Raw genomic sequence first — 12,525 nt, forward strand, 5'->3', positions numbered from 1 at the left:
CACAAAATATTTATTAAAAAGGTCTTTTCAAAAAGGCATATTTTCTGAAATATGTGTTTTGTTCCCTTTAGAATCCCCTCTCATTTTTAAAAATGTATTATTGGTACCCAAAGTCCCATTATTGTTAATCTATTTACCTTTTTAAATGTTTATTTTTTGGTGGTGGGGGGGGGGGGGGAGCTCGAAGCTTGGGAACACCGATTTGTGATCCTTGGGGGCCTAGTTGAACTTGATTTCAAAAGCTATTTATAAATGGCCTGAAAGGGGCAAGGACATACCATGGTCAACCCATTATCACAAGCATAACTCAAAGGGTCAGAGTGGTCAGAGTGGGAACTACAAAAACAATTTTGATCTGTGTTTGTGAACTAAATTAAATCTCTCAGTTTTAGTTGTTCCTGGGGGAATTAGTATTCCTTGTTACTGCAAAACAAGGAACAGGTGTGCCATTCTACTTCGACCATTAAATCTATTAAATCTATTAGGCACAATTTAATTATGAGGAAATGACGATCAATGACTCTGTGCTTTAATGTCATTAATTTCATTTTCATACTCCATGATCAAAAGGTTATTAAATGAAAAATACTTCTAAATTTTTTTTAAAACTAAAGCATTTTTATGAAATAATGCAAATTATAATAATAATGCCTATATTGATGTCTTGAAAGCCCGTACAAAGATGAAATTTGTTTGGGTTGGGTATTAAATTGTTGTTCATCATTTCATCATTTATTGTAATGTTATGTAAATTACACCATTATTAATATTTATATTTATTTTCAAGAATCTTAACCTTTGCCTTTGGAGACCAACTCTGACTCATTCCTGGTTTACTTTTCATGAAAAATGTCAGGAAAATTAATAAGAAACAGAAAATGTACAATGTTTTGTTTTTAAAGAGTTGTAGATTCTACATATGTACACGTTTACATGAGAACACTTTGGATAATGTAAATTTGGTCCCATACCTTTTCTTTGACCGTCTTGTTTGAGCAAAAGTTGGTTAAGTACTACATGTATGCCATTTAAAAAAAAAGAGGTGGGTTTTGGGGTTGACTTTTTGACTAGAGTGGGATTTAGCGTGCCGGCGCTTTACCAAATGAGCTTATCTAGCCCTATATTGGCGGTGTCCCTATTTTGTCAATATTTTTGTTCAGGGGTGCCAGTCAGAAGCCATACAACCGTTAACTGCCAAGTAGCCAGGGATGACATCCAAATTACGATACAACCTGGGAAGCGGCAGCCTGGGGATAACTTTTAAAAGGGGATGAGACTTTTTGTTTCAAATGTCAATATAAACCACAAGGCAGACTGACTAGAGAAGCCGTTTGTCGTTAAAATTTGAACAACAGGCAGACTTGATTGCCTCCATGCCCCTCGGTGCCCTTCAAATGCTCCCCAATAGAAGTTTGCAATTTCCTCATAGGGTGCTGTTTTACCATTACCAAGGAGAATATGCCTTGGTGCCCTTGCTCTTTCAAAAACGAAACATACATGCCTGAGCAAGGAGTAAACGTATCTATTTCTGAACCAGTTGGATTTCTACCTCCATGGTTCGATGATCTTCATAATAGAGTTATAAAACGTCATTTTGAAGTCTGACTATAATAAACATGCAAACGAATGCCTTTGTACACGCACCCTTCTGTAGGGGGTCTGTACTGTTCCTCCATTACATGTGTACCCCCATTCATCGCCTCTCTTCTACCACCCCCCAGCGCCCCTCTCCCAGCTGGAAGCTTAACCCTGAGACACCCCTTTGTGGTCCCCAGATTATTTGCCTGAACAGAGAGTTGGCAGGGATTTCATATGCAAATGAGTTTTGCAATAAGGGATGTTGGTTGGTCTTAAATCCATAACAGTAGACCAGTCAACCGCTGTAAATTTCAAAAACAGGATTTAGCTAACTGAGGCTTCTGTTCTGTGGTACAGGGTGGGAAGGGGTGCCGATATTTTTGGCGTGTCTCTTTCTAAAGAAGTCACTAAGCTTCAAGGATCTTCTTTGTCCAGTTGTAATGGCAAGTCATAACAGACATGTGTACCTGAAATGTTTTAGAACCGGGAAGTAGGCCTATTTATGTAGCAAAAGTAATGCTGTTTTGCCCTAGAATGTGAATTTCATTTATGTGCAATGAAACAGCCTGGTTATTTGTTAATTAATAATGTGCTTTGAAATTGTACACTTCCAATCAAGGGTACCTTTTTATTGGGGCTTCCATCGATAATAATATCAATTAAATTTTTTTATTTTAAAGTTGCACTCTTTGCGGAAGATTTACATTAAAACCCCAGCATTCCCATCATGCTCAAATGACATTTTCTTGCCTCTAATGGATACAACTACATTAGGTACATACATGTAATTCTAAATTCTTATTGGTCAATCCATGGAGGAAGAAAATAGAACTTTCTTCCTCCATGGTCAATCCGACACAAAAATAATTAACAAATTATGCGTAAGAATTTTGGTAGTAAATCGGAAGAAAATGTAAAAACAAAATGTCCTCAAAGGAGCTTGCCTCTGGTACAAAAATGTCCTACTGTTGGATATATGCCATCCTGTGTGTCGTTGCCACACAAGCTTTGGCTACTACATGTAGATCTGACTGTTCCAAAAGACAATCTACTTTTATCCAATAAAGCAACAGCATATCCCAAACCAACACTTCATCATCCCAGTATTTCTGTTTTGTTAAACTCTTGTTTCACCTCACAAACCTGGGCCCACTTTCATAAAGGTGCTTTAGCTGAAAACATTGATCGTCTGCTAAGCAGAAATGAGCAGGACACCAGTCACAAATTGTACATGTGACATGGTAGTTTGGCTGGTAACCTTTACTATGGTAAGCATAATTTTGTTGTGCTGCTAAGTTACTTTTTGTACTTTTAGCAGCTGTATGAAATTTGGCCCTGATTTATAGAAGTTGCCCTTAGCGATGGCTTGAACCCTGGGTATTTGCGCCAGGTGTACAATTGTATAAAATGGTTTGGTTGGCTTGTCAGAAATCAGCTGATTCCCACATGTTTGCCGCACTGACAGACTTGTGATCTGCTGACCCGACCTGACTCACTTTGAATTGACCTCAGGTCAACCTACTGACCTCAGGACAATCTTGCATATGAAGCCATCTCATAAAATCTGGTACATTGTTCTGTTTTTAGCCACAAAAGAACCCAAAACAACACATTTGATGTGTATCATTTGTAGGCCTACATGTAAAAAATTTTGAAGTGGGCGTGTGTAGTTCTAAAAATAGCTTGTGGGTTGTAACTAAAGTATTTATTTGATCGATCGGTTTGTAAATTTATTTGCTTTGCTTAAAAATGAGACTTTTAGATTTAGATTCATTTTGAAAAGAATTTAACAGTTGTGCGGTTTAAATACTTATTTTGTATTCTTCCCCCTTTCTTGAGGGAGAGACAAAACACAGAGGGTAAAATGAAATTGGTTTAGGTTGTGAACATCACTTCTTTGTCGTTGAATGGTGGTTGAGTAGTGTGGCTTGTCATGGCCGAGCAGTCTAATTCACCGGACCGAAGATCTGATGTTGATCGTCAGCAGCAGAGTGTGGGTTCGATACCCACTCACTACATGTGACGTTTCATTGAAAAGTTGGGAAGGTAGTGCCCCCAGGGCTGTACGCTTCATTTTTGAAAGGACAAGGGCACCAAGGCATTTTCTCTTTGGCAAGGGGCACCCTATGAGGAAATTGTACATTTCTACTGGAGCATTTCAAGGGCACCAAGGCAATGACAAGGGGCAGCGAAGGCAATCGCCTCCGCTGCCTCCGTGAAGTTTCAGGCCTGTAGTGCAATCTGCTCTACCAGCAGGCTCCTAGTGATTGAACCCCTAGTGTCCGTAAGGACTGTGAAGGGGAGTTACCCTGTTTCAGCCCCAGGAGTACATGTAGTTCGCAATATGCCCCTGGTGACGGTTGATTTATTAATGTGTGACAGTTGATTTGTCAATCAGTTAATGTGTAGCCCTCATCACCTCGCAGTGGCCATCCGTCTTGGGCCTTGTGCTGTACGGTGATCTCTCTGACAAAAACTTGTAGAAATTAACAAATTAACTTTGAGGAAATCTTGTTCTGTTTACAGGCATCAAACGAACCATCATGGGAATGGCAGTATGGATCAGTCAGGCTGAACAGAGTAAGTAGAAAAGGACTGTTGCTTGGAAGGAAGACGCATTTCCCCCAAAATATCCTGTTTTTAATTTTTCAATTAAACCAAATTTGTTACGCTCCAACTATTACAGACAATCCCTTTCTTACTGGCATCTTGAAGTGAATAATCTTTCCAAGCTTCATTTTTTTCTAAGTATGGATTATCTTTATGCCCAGTGGCAATGAAGCTTTACTCCATAGCACTTTCAAAAACTTTTGCGTTAAATCACAAAGTATTATAATTTTTGTTTCAATGTTGGGGCAATGTGCATTGGTTTATGTTTTGAGCATGTAATAGTGCTTCACAGTGGATAACGGCACTTTGTTATTAATACAAGCATGATCAATTCATCAAAATGGCATAGTAGATGTGGCATAGCTTTTGAAAAACTTAACTTATACATCAGACCCTTGAGAAAGGTTACTTGCTGAAATTGACCTTTAATATATTTACTATGAGAACAGCACATTCAAATGAGCATCAACAAATTCCCATATTGAAGCATAATTTGTAACTTGGAGTCTTCCTGAGAATGATACCCCACTGAATTTTAAGAAAATTTAAACCAGAACAAATAAAATGAAATAAAATGAAATAAAAACTGAAAGTGTAGAAACTAGAATGAGTGTACTCTTCCATAATAAATAATAATAATAATAAAACCAATACATGTAATAAATACCTTTAAAAGAGAACAACATTGTAATTGAAGTTTGCTTTTCTCGATTTCCACTTTGACAGAATCCAACTTGTGGCTTTGGTCTGGCAGTGATCGGGGGCATCGACAACCCAACAAATGCTGGGGAAATGTCCATCATTGTGAAAGACATTCTGCCAAATGGACCAGCTGACGTCAGACTCAAGTAAGTACAGTTACCAGACCGGCAAAAGGGAAGGCTGTGTCTGAATAGACTTTTATCACGGTGTGGCCATCTTTAATTTCTCCCATTGATACCAATGTAACCAAACCGAGGCTGGAAGACCTTAATAGTCTGGTTCCTGTTTTCAAAATGACTATTTGCATTCATAATTGTTATTTGATACGAGGAACGTGACCATGATAAAGGCAACATGACAAAGACCTATTGGCGGCTATGACTACGCCTGTTGCCAAAGGGTGTTGCTAAAGATGTCCTATGTAAACCTTAACCCATTGTGACGCCACAATTTTGCTGTAGCCATTACTGCCAAGTCGCACACGATCAAAGTCTAAAGTGCTGGAGTCAAAAGTGATCAAGGGTGTGAAAAAAGGGCGAAATCATTTCTGGTTTCTGATTCAGTTTCAGTTTGTTCTTCCCAAGTATGGAGAGGAACAAATAACACAGAATAATGGCTGAGCCTTCCAGTGTGAGTTTTGATACATCTGTGAGAGCGCTACTCTTTGTTTCGGAAGTTTACACTGGAATAAAAGTGATCTGAACTAACAGTTGATGGCAGGATAGGGAGCCTGTCGATTTATCTGGGTACTATTTATTTGATGAAGGAAATGAGGTGCAGGTGTTCTGAACTGTCACATGTCAGGTACTCCAGCATAACACCTTGTGCTAAGGTAGTTCAAGTTAATAGGCAGGATAGTCCTTTTTTATAGGACTATACATGTGCTTGTACATAGTCTCCCAAAAGAACAATATACATGTATACTGCCATAAATGCCCCCTCTCCCTGATTCTGGCAGAAACTAGAAACTTACCCTGAAAATAAACAGATCTTTCCATATTCTGATGAACACTTTTGATAATGGAAGCTTTTCCCCTTTTATGCTGCATGTAAATTTTAAATATCTCCTTGATTATGGTATAAAAATCTTCCTGATTGAAAGATACAAATGTTAGCAGCTCTCGGTAGATTCGTCAAATGTCACTTCTGTGCTAGTACACAAGCAAACATTTTTGCACCCGAAGAAAAACAACAATCTGTTTACGTCAGTTTGTACTGTGTACTGGTCTAAATATAGATGGGTCTGTATATTTGTGTCGTCTAAAACAGGTGCTAGGTACATATATCGTTATGTCTCAAAGTTTATGCGTTCTCTCCCTCAAAATAGCACAAAAGAAAATTGTAAATCCTCCAAATGCAATTTTGCATTCGGTAAAAGCAAATGGGAAACATAGGTGACCGTAGTATTTTTCTCAAAAAGGTCGTTCATCATGAAACAGTAGAGTTCAATAGCTGCTTGATCATATGGGCTTCATCAGCTTTGATGATTTCCTGAACCCTACTCTTAGAGTTTTGTCATGGGAAACATAGGTGACCATAATATTTTTCTCAAAAAGGTCGTTCATCATGAAACAGTAGAGTTCAATAGCTGCTTGACCATATGGGCTTCATCAGCTTTGATGATTTCCTGAACCCTACTCTTAGAGTTTTGTCCACAAGTCGTATATCAATGCAGTATATTATATATGACAGATTGTTGGTAAGGTATTCAACACAAGATCACACACCACTCAATTTCAAGTCCCTAATGACTGCTTAATGAATACAGTACAGCTTTGTAAAAGCCTTTGTATATCAGTGGTCAAATGCCAACGGTTATTAACTTGATTTATTCTTCACTACTCTTCTAAAAGAAAGCGGGGAAAACAAATCAATCAAAAGCACTGGGAACTTCTTATATATGCCTTCAGTCTATTTTGTGATTTTGTTTTGTTTTGTACTATCACATTTTTTGTTGTTAAAAATTTAGCTCAATTGGTCGTTGAAGTTGCGAAAGAATAATGACAGAAAAAACGCCCTAGTTGCTCAAGTTGTGTGCTTTCAGATGCTTGATTTTGAGACCTCAAAATCAAATTCTGCGGTCTCAAAATCAACTCAAATATTTGTGAGAAATTACCTCTTTCTCAACAACTACTTTACTTCAGTGGGAGCTGTTTCTCACAATGTTTTATACTATCAGCAGCTCTCCATTACTCGTTATCAAGTAAGGTTTTATGCTAACAAGTATTTTGAGTAATTACCAATAGTGTCCAGTGCCTCTAAAGAATGCAGTTGACTTAATTTTATACTCTCTTTGCATCTGTTAAATAGGAAAAACGACAGACTGCTGAAGGTTAATGGAATCAGTATGGAGAATGTGGAACACGCTGTTGCAGTTGGAGCTCTTCGCAGTGCAGGAGATACTGTGGTCATTGTAAGTTTTCCCTTTGGTTGTCTTTTTGTTTGTTTGATGGTCTGTTTTTACGGAGTGTTCCCTCAATAGGAGACTTTGAAACGCTAGGTGGCAGCAGACTTACCAGTTAAATGTCAACACGGTTTACGTAGTTCTGAGCACACATACATTACCAAGAACAATGTGTTTTACCTGGTAAGTCTGCTGCCACCAAACGTCCCAAAAGTTCCCTATTGTTTTGGTGAAACCAAACACCTGGAAATTGCTGCCTGTTGCTGCAAAGGTAGTAGTCCTGGCTGATTACATACCCCTCAGGGTTCTCCACATGTGGTTTTGGACAAGTGAGACCTACATGTATTCCTTTATACATGTAGCACCATGTTAGTTTACAAGGTGCGGTGGCGCAATATGCTGCCGATCATACCGGGGTGAACACCTTCTCTTTTTGATAAGTGCAGTGGGTTCTTTAACATGCAGTTCACACCACACGGGACCAACAGCTTTACGTCCCAGCAGTAATGGTTAAGTATCTTGCTTAAGGATACAAGTTTTACGAGTGTGACTTCGAACCCACACTCCGCTGATCAGAATACTGGAGCTTGAGTCCAGTGTTCTTATCCGCTCAGCCATGACACGCGTCAATATTGTATATTGTAACAATATTTGAAATGATGATTATTTCCCTCCAGGAATACCGACGGAAGACCCAGGCCCAAGCGCCCATCACTAAAGCCCAGACACTGCCGGCGTACTCCCAGCCGCCCCACTTTGACACCACTGATAATACCGGCTCTTACTACACGCCCCCGAGCCAGAGGACGCCCCCGAGCCAGAGGTCAGCCTCACAGCCGCCGAGCCGCCGGATGGGCTCACAGCTGTCTCTGACCAACTCCCAGGGCCGCTCAGCAGCACAGAGGGAGTACATCACGTTAAACAAGACGCGCAACGAGGGCTTCGGGATGCAACTGGGATGGAAACTGTTTGTGCAGGGGATGAGCGAGTACGGTGTGGCTTCCAATCAGGGGCTCCAGAAAGGGGATACAATTGTCAAGGTTAGTAAACAAATCCAGAACATAAACAAATGTCTCTTTTTTGTCTTTCAGTTTTGTCAGGCATACAGCTTTTTCAGCTGTTTAACTGAGTTCCCGCCCTTCTTTTTTTAAGTGCCATAGAAATCTGAAAAACACACAAAATGGTATAGAGACAACGATTTTCCATATGTATGGAAAACCCTGCCCTGCCAGCATCCCAAAAAATTGCGGCGCGAAGTGCAGTGCTTGTGCGCTTTGACCAGTGTATTTGTTTCATAGAGAATCCAGGGTTATGATTGCCAGCCTAATGTTGAATTGCTCATTTCATAGAATACCAAAATGTAATTATCCCAAGTGAAGTTAGTCATCTCAGTTGATGAATATAACAGGCCTCGGCATATGACAGGCGTTTAATAAACCACGGCATCTACAGCAATTGCTGTGGTGCCCTTTGCCAGGTTCGTATACAAATTTACATTTTCCCCATAGAAGTGCCCCTTATCAGAGGAAAATTGCTGTGCCCCGTTAAGGCCTAATATAAACTGAATTTGATAAACATAAATGAAATAAACATAAATGAAATGGAATTTTTGTGTGTTTTCCTTTTGTGCCAATCGCTGTTCAGATCAACAATTATCCCGTGGAAACTCTCAGCCTCTCCGACGCTAAGAGGATCATCCAGACATCTGGGAACGCCCTCAACCTGGAGATCATCCGCGAGCCTCAAGCGCCACAATTCTCCACGCCAGCTTACGCCTCGCGGAGCGTGGACCGTCTGGATCGGCTGTCCCTGGGCAGAGGGGAGGAGCAGCAGCCCCCACTGCAGAGAGGTTATGCTGACCCCCAGCTGCAGTCGCAGGCTCCTACTCTGACCAATCAGATGCTCCAAGAGCAGGATGACGATCCACTGCACAGCGCTCTACCACCAAGACCTCCACTACCCAGAGGAGAGCGACAACAACGTACGCATTTCCGTTCTTATTATCCGTGTTGATGTTGCGGCTAATTTTGCTGATTGTTAGGGCCGAGTCACACGAGGGCGGCGATAACGAATACGATAAGGATCATGACGCAAAGAGAACGCATTCTATTGATTGAATGATTGTGTGCGTATTCTGCGTGGAACAATTCAACCAATAGAATGCGTTCTTTTTGTGTCGTGAGAATGTCGTTTTCGTTTTCGCTGCAGTGTGACTCGGCTTTTAGTTAGGTTTATCCGACAGTGACGGGCATTATATTCGTCCTAGTCTTAGTGGTTGATGACATGGGTCTAACTCTTTAGATCCCTCTCTAGATCAGTGATGATAATTTGGTGGTTTTTTCTTCTTGTGTTAAAGCACAAGGGACCATAGGGTACCCAGTCATTTTCCCTTGTGGTTTATTACCTCGTATTATTTGAAATACAAAGTGGCATCCCCTCAAGGTGATCCCTCTCCTGCTGCTTCCCAGGGCCCAATTTCATAGAGCTGCTAAGCACAAACAAATTTGCTTAGCATGAAATTTCTTCCTTGATAAGAAAAAGGACTACCAACCAAATGTCCTCGTGATTTTCAGGTTAAAGCAAACAACAGCTGAATACCAGTAACAAGCAATATGCAACAAATAGAAATTTGGTTGGTCATCCTGTTATTACCAAGGAAGAAATTTCATGCTAAGCAAATTTTGGTGCTTAGCAGCTCTATGAAATTGGGCCCAGGTTGTGACATACACTTTGCCCTGATCCCTGGCTACGTGGCAGTTACAGGTTGAATGACTTCTGATTGACACCCCTGAACAAAGAAACTGATAGAAAAAAAACCAGGGAGACAGTCAACATAAGGCTAGATTCTAGCTCAGTTCAGAGAGCACCGGCACTTTAATCTGAAGGACCCTGGTTCAAGCCCACTCTAGTCAAGTTTTCTTCGTTCAATACAAATATTTTTGTTATAACTTATATCAGATCACGTTGGTCCCATGTGCTGTGTAACGCATGTTAAAGAACCCAGTGCACTTATCGATAAGAGAAGGGGTTCGCCCCGGTGTTCCTGGCTGTGGCTGCTGTATGCGCCGTAGCACCTTGTAAACCCTTATAAGGTGCTAAATAATTGGGTCTCAGAATTCATCACTGCAATAACCTATCTTTCTGAAAGTTTGTATATACTCAGTGCTTTGAGTACCTTGTTTGATAGATACGTGCCATTATTGTCCCATGAAAGTATTCTACTGTAACAGTAAACAAAAATGAATGTTGAAAAAAACCTTTTTATTCCCCCCCCCCCCCTTAAATACAGAAACCTTCTCAATGCCGCCACCCCGGCCTCCAAGCCCAGGGAAGACAGAGTTTATGGGGTAAGTTTATAAGTATTTATAATCCAACTAAAAACTAGTTCCCGGTAGGTTTTTTTTTTTTTTCAGTGAGTCATTATTATTTCATGATTATTATTTCTATTATCGATTGGTTGATTTTTAATTTCATTTGTGTTTGTTTGTTTAGGGGGATTTTTAGTTAAAAAGGGGGGGGGGGTGTTCAGAACTCCTGTATTGCTGCATGGAAAGAGATTTTGCTGCGTGAAATGTACTCATTAACTCACTACTAAACCATCATGTGCGGTAGAACATCAGTCACCCAAAACAAAGCATGGTTTTCGTTTGTCATTTCTCCTTCCTACATACACTCAGCAACTAGACCCCTTGTCATCCACTGTAGCAAATAGTTCTCCTCTCTCAATATCCACTCTAGTAACATGTAGGTCTTTAAATACCCATGTTTGATGGCTTCGCTAATACAATTTTGTTTATGAAATTCTCATCATACCATGCACAATGACCATGTACATGTAGGACTTTGTCAAGATGCGTTTTGCCATATATTTTTTCTATGGCCATGAAATATTGTAAGTTATAACACACCTCTTGCTCGTTCTGTATTCTGGTTGGCTGAAACACGGTCATGTGGGATGAACTTATATAGGCTAGTGATCGCGCACACGTGTTTTGCGGGAATAGTACCAGAGTGGGCACTAGTCTTTGCGATGGCTATGCCCTCAGCTTCGCTTTGGGCATAGTCATGGTTTTGACATCACTTAGGGCCTATAATTTTAAGTGCCCTGCAAAGCAGTCAATATTTCCTTGTTATCCCAAATGAGTCCTTTCATTGGAGGATTCAGGTCACATGGCATTTATGAATCGATATATGACCCATATAACATAATCTGTGTATGTGCATATTGGTACGATTGATTGTGGAAATTTGTGTACGTTACCTTTTTACAATTGCACGCGATACCATACTGCGTTATACACGCCAGTACAAAATGTCTGCAGTGGATCCCAAAACACAAACTTGTGTGCATTTAAAGACCTGCTTGAACGAAAATTTCATGTAGTAAACTTTGCTGAAAAAGATTTCAATTGTGTAAAAAAAAACAATCATTTTGAATGCCCGTATCCAGCGCTTTTCTGAGAGATTTACGAAAAGCCCTGTTATGTAATCACTCTCAAAACTCCATCTCTGGGAGCTTCAATTTGTAAAGCCGCTTTGTTGCAGCGTGGAGGCATAACAAAGCAAGCTCCAAGAGTTGACGTCAGCGGCATTGTCCTTCGCTTTGTTAAATTGAACATTCCATATTTCCTGAAAATATTCTCGCAGTTGTTAGCCTGAAAAAATTCATTATTTGTAAACCTGTAATAGCATCCACATTCATGTACACAGATAGTACTTTCCCAACCCGATGTTGTCAACAGTATATAGATGCGCAACAGGCAAATGTTGCACAGTGAACGTTTTGTACTACAATGTCTTTAGACCAGGATGGGAATCCGATTTACATGGTTGGCTTTATGCCAAGAATGGTTTAGATATGGGTATATTATGTGCAGTCCATCCAAATCAACTGAACAAATTTTACATATGTTTGAGATTTAGAATAGTATGTAGTTTTGTTACACCTAATCTCGCCATCTGTCTGACTACCAATGTAAATTAAAAGGAAAATTAAAAAATAAAACTGGAAAAAATAATAGCAGTAGCACCATGTGATGGACCTTAATCACGCTGTCACCATCTTGGTCATGTTCCCTGTTTACAATAACAGTAATGAATGCTAACATTCACTGCGCATGGTGGCACCAGACTAATATTTCGTCCAGCCTCAGTTTGATTACAATGAGTTGGTATAGAGTAAAATCAAGATGACCACACCGTGATAAAGGTCTATGGTTTACAAGGTGCTG

General features: G+C 40.1%; 1 protein-coding gene across 4 annotated transcripts in view; it reads left to right on the plus strand.

The window, feature by feature from the left end:
* Nucleotides 1-12,525, plus strand: part of LOC139937868 (tight junction protein 1-like) — a 74,451-nt gene that overhangs the window by 30,310 nt on the left and 31,616 nt on the right. For all 4 annotated transcript variants that reach the window (XM_071933232.1, XM_071933235.1, XM_071933234.1 and 1 more), the window contains exons 4-9: nt 4,105-4,158; nt 4,915-5,036; nt 7,201-7,303; nt 7,972-8,334; nt 8,939-9,275; nt 10,584-10,641. In XM_071933232.1, coding sequence (XP_071789333.1) covers nt 4,105-4,158; nt 4,915-5,036; nt 7,201-7,303; nt 7,972-8,334; nt 8,939-9,275; nt 10,584-10,641 — 1,037 coding nt within the window. The remainder of the gene's footprint in view (nt 1-4,104; nt 4,159-4,914; nt 5,037-7,200; nt 7,304-7,971; nt 8,335-8,938; nt 9,276-10,583; nt 10,642-12,525) is intronic.

The sequence above is a fragment of the Asterias amurensis genome, chromosome 5 (assembly GCF_032118995.1).
Source record: "Asterias amurensis chromosome 5, ASM3211899v1".
NCBI classification, from domain to species: Eukaryota; Metazoa; Echinodermata; class Asteroidea; order Forcipulatida; family Asteriidae; genus Asterias; species Asterias amurensis.